This window comes from Protomyctophum parallelum (assembly GCF_964188405.1).
Source record: "Protomyctophum parallelum genome assembly, chromosome: 9".
NCBI lineage: Eukaryota > Metazoa > Chordata > Actinopteri > Myctophiformes > Myctophidae > Protomyctophum > Protomyctophum parallelum.
Window position 1 is genome coordinate 37,719,400 of NC_139706.1, and position 12,419 is coordinate 37,731,818.

Consider the following 12,419-nt stretch of genomic DNA (forward strand, 5'->3'; position numbering starts at 1 on the left):
TCAAAATATCGCCAACTACCAAATTGTGCTGAAGCTCTGCACTTCCTTACTACAGAGTAGTTTGCCAAGGAGCATTGAATTACTGCAGACATTCTCCAATTCAATTCTAGTCCACAGGCACATGTAAAGTTATGAACATTAGGCTTTCCTTGCTTTATCAAATTAGTACACAGTTTTCTACTGTGTCCATGTTGGAATTGTAACTATTTTTGTCAGTAAGTCGAGGCAGAAAAGAGAGGTGGGGGCTTCTTACCAGCCAGAAACAATGCATAGACCAGCACTTCTTTTTAATCATCAATATCAAAGCAGACAAGCAGGCAGCAAATGCAGAATTTCCCTGACTACGGGCAGAATGAGGCAATGTTGGACGATCTCACTCAGACCTCAGAGCATAGCCGATGGGGAGATGAGGTGATTATTCACCCATCCAATTAGGGGTCTCTTTGCATGTCTGATTTCTCTCATGGTTTTTGTCACTCCTGACTGCTCCAGCCTAACGCAAATAATGCACTACACAGATGTTCAGGGGTACTTATCGTTCAAATCAATGTACATCAAGCTACTGATGTGAGGCACAGCACATTATTGACTGTCGAATAAGGAGGGCATGAGGACTGTACCTTTAGCAAGTGTGTGTGCAAACATTTTGTTTGTTGGTTTATTAACTTTCATTAACCTTTCTGGTAAAAAAATATAATAATAAAATAAACAGATTTGAAATGTTCATAGATTGCAAAGCTTTGCATGCACAGAGAAAGAGTGAGTGATGTTTCATGCACTCAGGCCATTCTTCTGACTCTATATGATGTGTCGGAATTGTGCTACGGAAGACCTGTGTGAATGAAATTTGTAGATTATTTCTCTTTTATTTTGATTTGAAACCATGAAAATAAATTAGACAGTAGGCTAATTGTTTCATATTTACTGTAGATAGATGCAAGTCACAGTATGCCCTCCAGATGTACAGTGGTGGATTCGCCCGGCTCGTACACACCGTCCCAGCCAACCCGCCACTTTTGATGCGTATGCACCGTCCCAGCAAATTGTGCCTGATTTGCTGGGACCAGATTACATGATGTGTATATGTATAACTAGCTCTCAATGATGACGTAAGAAATATGTGGATTAAAGGACCCAATGCCAGAGTGTAATTGGTTTTCGATGGTGACGTAATGACGATGTTGGGAGGATTAAAGGTAATGCTCCTGTGTATACATGTACAGTATGTAATCTGGCACCACTGCCGTATCAGGCACAATTTGCTGGGACGGTGCATACGCATCAAAAGTGGCGGGTTGGCTGGGACGGTTTTTGGCTCAAAGTAACCACAGTATACCGCTAATCAACTTACAAATTACATATACATATATATAGTATATGTATAACTAGCTCTCAATGATGACGTAAGAAATATGTGGATTAAAGGACCTACAGTTTGTAGCGGTCGAAAGTACTTGCGCACTCTGCTTGCGCACTAGTTGGCCATTTATGGCCTACTAGTGTGCAACAAGCAAGTATGCACTCGACAGAGTGCAGTTCTAGTTATTTAATGTAATTCAATTTGCTTCATGTGTAAAAGGACATTTAAATTATGTTGTATGCAAACCATTGTCACACAGCAATGTAACGGTTTAAATATGACATTAAAAGGAATAGCATAAAATAAACAATCTAAAGTATGGTACAAAATATATGTAATTTGTTTCTTTTGAATAATGCCTCTTTTTTTTCCTTTTCATGCATGATTGGAAGCAATTACTACAGTATGACATATGTCATATCGTCTCTTGGGTGGAAACCTTATGTCCAAAACCGTTGCAGGATTCTAATTCAAAAGCATAAAGAGCAGCAGATCAAAAGCTTCCGTTACGGGCTTGTGGATCTGCTACTTTTGATGCTTTTTTGTGTCATTGTAGTATGATCAATTATTAATGTACGGAAAAAACACAAAAGATTAGAATATGGAGATAACTGTTATTTTCAGGAAAATGAACCTGTGTTCCTATAGATCCAATTAAGTTATTTATTAATTTTGTTAATATTGTTAATTGGTTGAATATTTATAAAACAGACAGACTTAACCACCTTCAATCTGATTTTGTGCTTGTCATACTGTAGGCGAAAACTAAAAAAAGAAAAAAGAAGAAAATCCATTAAAAGACTAAAAAGGCCAAAAACACAGATCTGCAAGCTCACAACGTGCCGCAGTATGAGTTTCAAGATCATCTGTTTTTGCAACTTCTGCAAAAAAAATATGAAATATGGAGATACAATGTTTCTGCCCAACCAAGGTTGCGTAGAGAAGAAAGAGATTGAATTATTAAGTTTGTTTAGTTCAATACATTTTTGATGAAATGCATTATTTATGTAATGAATTGAATACATTAGACCGGCACGCTCCTTGGATGAGCGGTGGTTTTGTTTTCTATTTGTGTTCATCTTGGACATCATATCCTGTGTCACGTCGGAGTGTCCTGATGAGCATGAAATGTGCCATGTACGTGCTGCTTGTGTTGAATTGAAAAAGCAGCTGAGAGTGCTGGAAAATGTACTCCTATGTGTAACCACAATATGAAAATATAATTAAAAAGCCTTTAAAAATCGTACTTAAATGAGTAAAAGAACAAAAGTATTGGTATGAAAGCATACAGTACCAAAGTAAACGTTTTGATTGATTTGATTGTATAGTTTATTAGACAGAACAACAAACACTTAGTCCAAAAGGGATAGCACCAAAAAGGTCCTTGTGGTCTTGTTTTTTAAATAGCCGATCTGCAAGCTCATGACGCAGTGTGTGAGCTTGTAGATTTTCTATTTTCAAATAGGCAAAATATAAAATAATTGGTTAATAATTAATAATATTAATTGTTTGACGTGTTTTATGTCTAGAATATAAATGTGTAAAGTAACTAGTAACTAAAGCTGAGAGATGTAGAAATCAAGAAATTTGTGTCTAGTTTTTATTAATATATTTAGTCATAGTTTTAGTCATAATAGCTTAGTGTTTATTTTATTTCGTTTTCGTCAGTGCAAAAGGGTTGTCGACGAACATTGTTCACCTTATTTTTTGTGGACAAAACACTGTAACATCCTGGCTCTTTTCCCTTGTACACCAGTGCTCCTTAACTCCAGACAAAACACTGTAACATCCTGGCTCTTTTCCCTTGTACACCAGTAACCCTAACCTAACCTAACCTAACCCTAACCAGTGCTCCTTAACTCCAGCCCTTGTCAGATACAAAATCAAGCTGGACTCTGATAGGAGCGTTTATGGCGGTCATGGACGACTGGACCACAACACAGAGTTCATCACAGAGGCTGAGCCATTCAACGGCCGCTCCAACTCTATGCTGGTAAATATATTTTCATTTAAAGGCCGACTGACATTCAGTGGTGGAAAGTAACTAAGTAGTAAGTACATTTACTGAAGTACTGTAAAACATACAGTAGTGACATACATTAACCACTTCAGCCCTATACATTTCGGCCATTTGAAAATAGCAGATCTACAAGCTCAAATGCGTCGCATTTCAAAAGATGTTTTTATACATTTTGAATTTGTGAAATGGGACATTCTGCACAATGATGATAATAATTATAGTCCCGAATGATATTCATCTTCACAGTCTGTTCAATCAAACACCCACATCAAAAACAACACATACGTGGCACACAACACCAAGACAATACAAAAACATGTATACAGAACCATCCTATTGGTGGTGCAGTTTGTTTAGTGGCTGAGGGAACAAAACTCATACTAAAACTAACCTTTTTCCATGGCGAGGTTCTGTATCTTTGTCCAGATGGCATGAGGTTAAAGAAGCGATAGAGAGGATGATCAGTGTCATTTGATATTGAAAGTGTTAGCCGTGTGATAGCCTTATTGTTCATATTAGAGTGTGGGTGTAAGAAGTGAGTACTTTTACTTGTAGTAAAGTAACTTTTACAGTATTTCTACATTGCAGTATTGATACTTGTACATAAGTAAAACGTTGGAGTACTTCCGCCACTGCTGAAATGTACAGTTTTCCTGTAACAGTAATCTCATGAAAGTGTCTTTCTGTGATTTTGGTCCATGTCATTGCTGCCAGGTAGAAACGTTGTTTCTCCATATTTCACCGATGTACTGTACCGGTATGTATATTTAGTAGATCCCTAGTGCCCCACCTACTGTACTTCAACGTACAAGACCGCATTAGCAATATGTTATTATGAGGCTATTTTCCCCATTTCCTGAAAAGTAACAGTGTAGGTTACATGCCGTATAGGGTTTCCACGCAACAGAGGCGATATTATGTTTCAAGTGTGAAAAGTGGGTTCGATATATTTTCGGCTAATTGTCCAGCCCCAATGACAGTGCTTGAAAGGTGGGAAGCTGTGTGGTGAGGGTGCATTAGTGACTCCTACAGGTTAGTCAGGGCGCCTGTTCAGCAGGGAGAAGAACTACAGGGATAGCACAGAACGCCAAACTAGTTCAGCTTGAGACCCAAAAGTTAACATTTTTAGATACATTTAGGTACAGTACATTATGAATTAGCTCTGTTCCATAGCCTTCCTGCTTCGATTCTGCGAATTTCTGCCCTGCAGTAAGGCTATGCGACTTACCGGTTTAAATCTCAAATCGAAATCAGACCAGCCTCTCCTCTTTAGTGGAAATCTCACGAACGTTTGACCTACTCACCAATACAAACACGGGTTGTGTCAATAGAAAGCCTACTTTCCTTAGTGGAAGCACTCTGAGCCCCCCACCACACGTATAAACTGTACTTTTTGGCCAAAAGGGGATTTAAAAAAAAATTTAGTTACTCCGCTGCGCCCTCTACTGATATTGCCCAGAGAACTGCCTCATAGAGAATATTTTTCCTCCGGTGGAAAAAAATCCCTTTCTGGCCAAAAAGTACAGTTTATACGTGTGGTGGGAGGCTCAGAGACGCTTCCACTAAGGAAAGTAGGCTTTCTATTGACACAACCCGTGTTTGTATTGGTGAGTAGGTCAAACGTTCGTGAGATTTCCACTAAAGAGGAGAGGCTGGTCTGATTTCGATTTGAGATTTAAACCGGTAAGTCGCATAGCCTTACTGCAGGGCAGAAATTTGCAGAATCGAAGCAGGAAGGCTATGGAACAGAGCTAATTATGAATTAACCATTAGCCCTGTTTCTGAAATAGTGAAAGTAGCCGATCTGCAAGCTCACATAGCGTTGCATATGCTATTTTCACTATTTCTTCTTTTAAATTTATGATAGCCTATTTTATTCAATATTTAAAAATATATATATTTTGAAAAAGGTGTGACCTTTTTGGGAAAATCTTTTGAAATATATAAATATATTTGTTAATAATAAAAAAAATAAAGATATTTACTCATGACCGATACAAATGGGCCTGCGACCCTAAAATGGGTCCCAATCCATTGTTTGGAAACCACTGGGACAGCGCGTTCCTTTGAATGCGTTACACCCTTCTGGTGAAACTTCATCAGAGGATATAATGTGCTGTCTACACCCTCCCACACGACCAATTGTAGGTGTTAGCAGTGACAGGGGGACTACAAGTGTGGGGATAATTGGGAATTACAACAAATTGTGAGAAAAGGGAAGAAACAAAGATTGGGGTTGTGGCTGCCAGCACTGGCTTTATGCCACTGAGACTCAGCTCAACCATTGTTCTATAATTTATTGACTTCCTCATTAATATGATTAGCTTTTAATGTAGCCTCAAGAAAACGATCGAGTATGGGTACATACAGTATATAAAAAACAAAGGCTAGCTGTGTGAAACTGGGGATGGTAGGCCATTGTTTGTGGTTTCTCCACAGACTGTGAGGCTGTGTCTGTGAATAACATTTTGCATGCATGTTTTGTGCTACTCAAGTTGGCCGTCGTCATGGAGTCATGAGACTGAGGTGCATCTGATATAGTGCACTTTCAGATTTCTCCAGCAAACAATGTGCATTATTCATAGTGTTAGAACTTACCTTTTCATCTCTATGACTCTTGAAACTTGCACAGCTTCACTGCGGGGAGAAAATATCAGGGCGAGTGCAACCACTGGGCTTCCATCATAGAGACTGCTGAAGGCTAATGGCATGAAATAGGTTGGTCCTTGAAAATGTAGAAAGAAACACTGATATGCATTTTAAGCACAGCGCTCCAGGACTTTTTTCATGTTTGCAACCCTATTTTCCTTGACATAGTTTTTTCCCTTCATGCCGAAATCCCCAAAGGCAGTTACTGTAGATGTTTATGAATAAGGTCAAAAATGATTTGATGATTCTTTTTATGTTAATGAATCCAATTAATTTACAGATATTAATATCTGTAAACTGGTCTATTGGCGGTTTATGATGTATGATTTAGTGCCAGGATTGATAAAGTGCAAGTCGATGTGTTTATCTGAACCTTAGATGAACTTCACCTAGGGATCTTGAAGGGATGTGTAAATGCTGGCTGTAGTGGAGAGAGAATATCTCTCTGTAGAGTTGGATCAGAAACATACTTGGCAATGTTCTGCACTTCCATTAAGAGCATTATTTTCAGCATTATTTAAGATGCAGTTTGCCGTGGTTAAAAGCCTCTTCCCCTCCACGATATTAGCTCAGCTTTCATCAGTGAAGGAGTGAAATTTCACATTCTCTTACATCTTTTCTCACTCTCTTATTAATTCAAGCACCAACGATTTTCCCCTCCTCCCCGTCATCTCTCCCGGCCAAATTGTGAAGTTTAGTTAACAAGTCATCTGCTAATGTTGGCACTGTCAGGGATGTATGAGAAATGAACACTGGTGGAATTAAACTAAGTACATTTACTGTGCTTTAATACAATTTTGAGGGACATGTACTTGGAGTACCGGTATTTCTATTTTTGTATACTTTAAACTTCTACTCCACAGTCTCCACTACATCTCGGAGGCAAATAATGTTACTTTTTACTCCACTACAATTATGTACTAGCTGTAGCTACTACTGTAGTAGCCTACATTTGTAGATTTAGATTATAATTATTTAAGCCCTATTTTATACTTCATCTTTTCGAAAATAGCTAATCTACAATGGTTAGTGTATTTAGATGGCAACACTTTTTTTGTACTTGCACATAATTTCACTCAGTTTGATGAATTGAGTATGAACTAAGGACCCAAATTGAAACAAGCTCTCAGCACCAATACCTTTTATTGAACTGTACTTTTCTTTGCTTTTTCTGCAAACTGTTCATGTTGGACATTTACTTGTAACAGAGTATTTCTACATTGTGGTATAGATATTTTAAAATAAAACCAGGGGTGGTTTAACCCTTCGTGGTGCTCAGTGCTAAGACCCGTTTGTTTCCTGTGCTTATGGAGTGCAAAGTCAGGCTGTATTTTTGCACACCACAGCTGTGTGGGGTTGTGCAAAATAGGTGGCAATTCAAGCCTAGTTATATTTTCTTCCAAAGTTTGCGGAAACTTCTTTTATTTTTAAAGAGTAAAATAATGTACTGTAGCCTACATCTGCCAGTGATGGCAAGGAAAACTTCTCCAGAGAACTGTTACTCTTTAACATCTGATCAATTTCTGAGTTCCATAGTCAAAGAATATGGAAGGTAAGATCAGCAATAATGATTACAGACAGTATTTGAAACTGAGACCTGAAATGCACTGTAACGCAGCAATATTGTTAAACATGGAGTTCTTAATTGGCTGTTATATTGGAATATAATAACTAGATAAATATATTCTGGGTGTTATTTAATAGCCCCAAGTTGACTTTGTACCATCCATGCTTCTGGTGAATTCTTCTCATCTCTGGTGGGGACCGTTTTTACGATGTTACGGGCTGGAGACAGACATGGTAATGGATTCTACATTAATACTCATACACTTGCTCTCTGTATCCTCTGCCAGCACTGTCAGGTTCAAATAAGCTAGCAAAACTAGAGCTTTGATCCGTCCTATTTTCATCCTAGGAATGATATGTCTACTGGTATTATTTTTAATAGGCAAGAACTTTGCCGTTTACATTTTACTAATGAGCTATGCTAGATTTCCATATTCTCTTTACTGTATCTGTGTTGTGCTGTATATGATGATAATTACTGTTTATTCAAACAAATGCTTCTGAGACTAAAGATAAAACTTACCTTTAGTACGTTTTTGAGATTTTGTTGTAGGCTGAGCGCTCCTTTATCCGCGTCATATTCTCCGCCATGTTTTATTACATAATTGAAATGATGGAGGTGTGACCAATGTAATTTTGCTATAATGGCTGGGTAATCTGCGTTCTCCGCCATGGTGCTCTGCGTAAAACGGCCCTGAATTAGTCATGGGTGTGTTTAGGGCGTCACCTCAATCAACCCAATCAGCGTGGCTGACCCCCGGTACGTTATGCGCAAATTAAGTGTTGCTTAATAGCGTGCGAGTGGTATAGCCTACTTGAGAGTAGACCGGGGTGCAGACCAGGGGTCTCCACAGCCAAATCCCTATAGTCTATTTCTTTCATTTTTTTCCACACACAATGGTGTACAAATAATGACTCATGTTGAGCCATTTTATTTCTGCATGCAGGCACCATAGACATGAAATGACTTTTGTCGCATTTGGGTTAAATCATAACATTATTCCTATTGCACTGCTGTCTCCTTTGTGCCTCAAAAGAACAGATCTACAAGCTGTCGACAGCCATGATGTGCATGATAGCTTGTAGGCCGATGTCTGCTTTTCGTGGTTATGTATCGTTTGACTGAATAACAATAGAATCGGGTACGATACAGTGAATGAAAGCAAACTTCCTACGGAATATGGAGAATTTAACATTTTAAAAAATGGATGAAAAATCACAGAATTATGGCTGTTTTATGAAAGACAAGACGGGCGCTGTGAAGAGCGTCACACATCCCGACAATTAAGGAGGAAAGATATTGCACGTATGCACTGTTGCACACATCCTCTTTATTTGTTTCTATGGAAAAACATCTGTAAAATAACGTTTATTTCATTCGATTCATGAGGAATAAGCCGTTGAAATGCCACATACCGTTCGCCATTCCTGTGAGTAATGGCCAGACCGGGACAGCTCTACTACAAATGGATTGAAAATTGATTGAAATTTGTATTTCAGAGTATGTAGAATTGGTACATTTCAAACGAAAGCACAAGTCAATACAAAAACGATACTTGTTGACGAATCATGATAAAGCATTACACTTGTTTACAACAGGGTCTACCATTTTCAATTCATGTGAACATTTAGAGAAGTACAAATATATAGAGTGGCGCCCCCTACTGGTATCCTATAGTCATATACTCGTGCTCATGGCCACATAGACACATAGGTAGGCACGGACATTGCTGGTTGTAGGAGTGGTTGCACCACTCAAAAATGAATATCAAAATGACAGAGAGAGAGAGAGTGGCTAACCACGTGCCACTTTTATTTCTCAACCTGCACAAATGCATGTCTGTCATCCGTCTATTACATACATGGCTCAGTTAACATGGGCTGCTTTCACTATGTGCATAGTGCATACATCTTTGTAACTTCATTACCGAGCCACTTTGTGAGGTTGTACATCTGCTATTTAAAAAAAAACATACTCATCCGATGTTATAAACAATAAAATCCATGTAGAAATTGTTGTAAAAACAAGATAGCTGTGAATGGGTAACAGTGCAGTATGTGAGTCTGAGTCACTGTACCTGTGGACACCCACGCAGACTACCGCGGACCCCCGCGGAGACCCCCGCTATACCCATGGACCCCCGCACAGACTACCGCGGACATCTACATAATATAATTTGTCCTCACTAATGTTCATTATAAAATTATACCATTTCTGTCTACACTCTGTGTCTCAGAAGATGGTTCCTACACAAGTATGGAAACACATGGAATTAGATTGTAGTCATTTCCAGGTCTGGATAAGTATGGAAATAAGAAAAATACTATACAAAAATTATTGTTTCCACAACTCTTTTTTTTTTCAATAATATTTTTATTGATTTTTACATTTTATGACAAAGACAAAGATAAGACATGAAAATAAAACAAAACAAAAAACAGGACACAGTTATACACATATACCAAAAGAATTAAATACAAAAATAATATACAAATATGGTCACATTCAGTTTGGTGCTTGAAAGTCTATTTGGGTTAACAACTCCATAGAAAATTAAATAAAATAAAATATATACATATATAATACATATATACATAACAATAACATACATAACTTTATCCATCAAGGTTAGTGGCATCGCTTCTGTCCAGGAACCCTATGGTCAAGGTGGTAGCTAACTGAGGGCCCACAAATCTCAAATATGGGTCCCATATTTTATAGAAGGTATCTGTGGTGGAGCGTAGCAGGCAGGTCAGGAATTCCAACGGCATGCACTGCATGATTATTTTGTGCCAATCTTTTGTTTCTCATTAATCCAAGACAACAGAATATTTTTCCTAGCCGCATAAATTAAGAGATTAAACAGACGTGTATGGAACTTGTCAACAATCTTGTCATCAGGCAGCCCAAGAATCAAACACATAGGGTCGGGTTCAAACTCCATATTAAAGATCTCATTCAACTGCTGCACGATACATGACTATTGAGGGGACTATAGATGGGACCGTTTACGTTTTATTGCGACCAGAGGTCGCAGTTCACTATGGAATCGCACATTTCGCGTCAGTTGGTGTGTCGGGCACCATACAGTATATGGTGGTTGGGGTGAGAGACCACATGACATCATCAGGGATGGAGCGCATGACATCATGTGACATCATCAGGGATAGAGATCCCTGATGTCATCAATATTAAGCCCATATATGGAGATCCCTGATGTCATCAATATTGGCCAGCAACTCTACATCTGACCTCAAACCTCCAACCCTTTTTTAGACTAGTTTAGACTAGTCATTGGTTAGACATAAGTTTAGTTAAGGTTAAGGTTAGGTTTCGGTGTGCTGCCCCGTGGGGAGGTTAGGGTTAGGGTGAGGGTTTGAGATAGGTTGTAGTTGTAGGACTGATGACTGGTCTAACCAAATGACTAGTCTAAACTAAGTACTGTCTAAACTAAGTACTGCACCCGACCTATTCTGACATTCCATATGTTGATCCTTCCCCATCCATCCTTCCTCTTCGATGTCTCCCTTTTGACTGATTATTTGTTAAACAGTGCTGACGTATGTTTTACTTTATAAACAGCCAATGAAGTAAAGTTAGTGGACACTTTTCTAGTCCACTGGTGAATGAACATGCATACAAACATTAAGTTACTGTAGGTAACCGTTTAATCGTATACTGAGTGTCACAATAAAATAAAATAAGTAATTGTTTTGGTTGTGTCCAGTTGAAAGAATGTACAGTACTATTTAACCTACCAATGTACTGTTACCCATGTAGATACCCATTTACCTGTCTAATACTTCCTTAAAGGTAGTGTAAGTGATATTTTTTGGTTAAAACAAAAGGTTTTTTTGTTTAAAAGTTAAATCCTCACTATATTCTGATAGTAATCATTGCCGTAGTGTTTATTCAGTAACAAAGGTATCCCTGTCTCTCCAGCTCTTTAAACAGAAAATACATTTTCAGGTAGGTGACCAAATTTCAGCCAATCAGGAGAGTGTAGCTACTTCTATATAGTGTTCAAGTTCCAATTTTGTCTGCTCATTTCTCTGTGTCATCATCACTTACTATAGAGCACCGAAGTCCTGACCTACAGTAACTCGCTCATCCCTTCGATTCCCCTGGTTCGCGGAAGTAATTTCTCTATGGAGAATAACATGGGGTGATCTTAAAATCGTTTCATATAAGCGTTGTGGTCCAAAAATAAACAAGCTGTCTCTGCGTTGTTGTCAGGATCATTTGCAACAGTCACTCATACAGTATATGATACAGTCTGCTTATAGCGAAAATGTAACAAATTCAGTAGCAGTAACATTAGCGTTTTCTCTCAGTCAGTTGATTCTTAATATCCATATGAGTGAAGCGGCCGGGGTGACATGTTTTTTTTTCAAACACAGTTTTTATACATGTATGAGGCGATCTAAAATCCCCCTATGGGGATTATGATAATAATCCCCATAATAATGCAAATAAAAAGTACATGAACCTGTGGATTTGCGCCCTCTACCGATATTGACGTCAGACTTCGGTGCTCTATTCCACATGTTTAATCAGTATCCTGACTGCGATCTCTATTCTGATTGGATAAAATTGTTATCCCAGTTTCAGTTTTGGTTTCTGAAAATGCATTTTCTGTTTAATACAAAGCTGGAGAGACATGGAGACTCCTGTTACTGAACAAACACTCTATAGCAATGAGTACTATCACAAGAGCTTTTAAACACTTATTTTAACCAAAGAAAATCACTTACACTACCTTTAATGTCAACCAAGTCCACACTCACACCAGAGGGAGTTAAAAAAAACACGTGCAACCCAGA

General features: G+C 38.4%; 1 protein-coding gene across 2 annotated transcripts in view; it reads left to right on the top strand.

Moving 5' to 3' along the window:
* The window catches only part of gbe1b (glucan (1,4-alpha-), branching enzyme 1b), a 93,122-nt gene that overhangs the window by 76,930 nt on the left and 3,773 nt on the right, over positions 1–12,419 (top strand). For both annotated transcript variants that reach the window (XM_083772883.1, XM_083772884.1), the window contains one exon: positions 3,236–3,353. In XM_083772883.1, the coding sequence (XP_083629009.1) occupies positions 3,236–3,353 (118 nt within the window). The remainder of the gene's footprint in view (positions 1–3,235; positions 3,354–12,419) is intronic.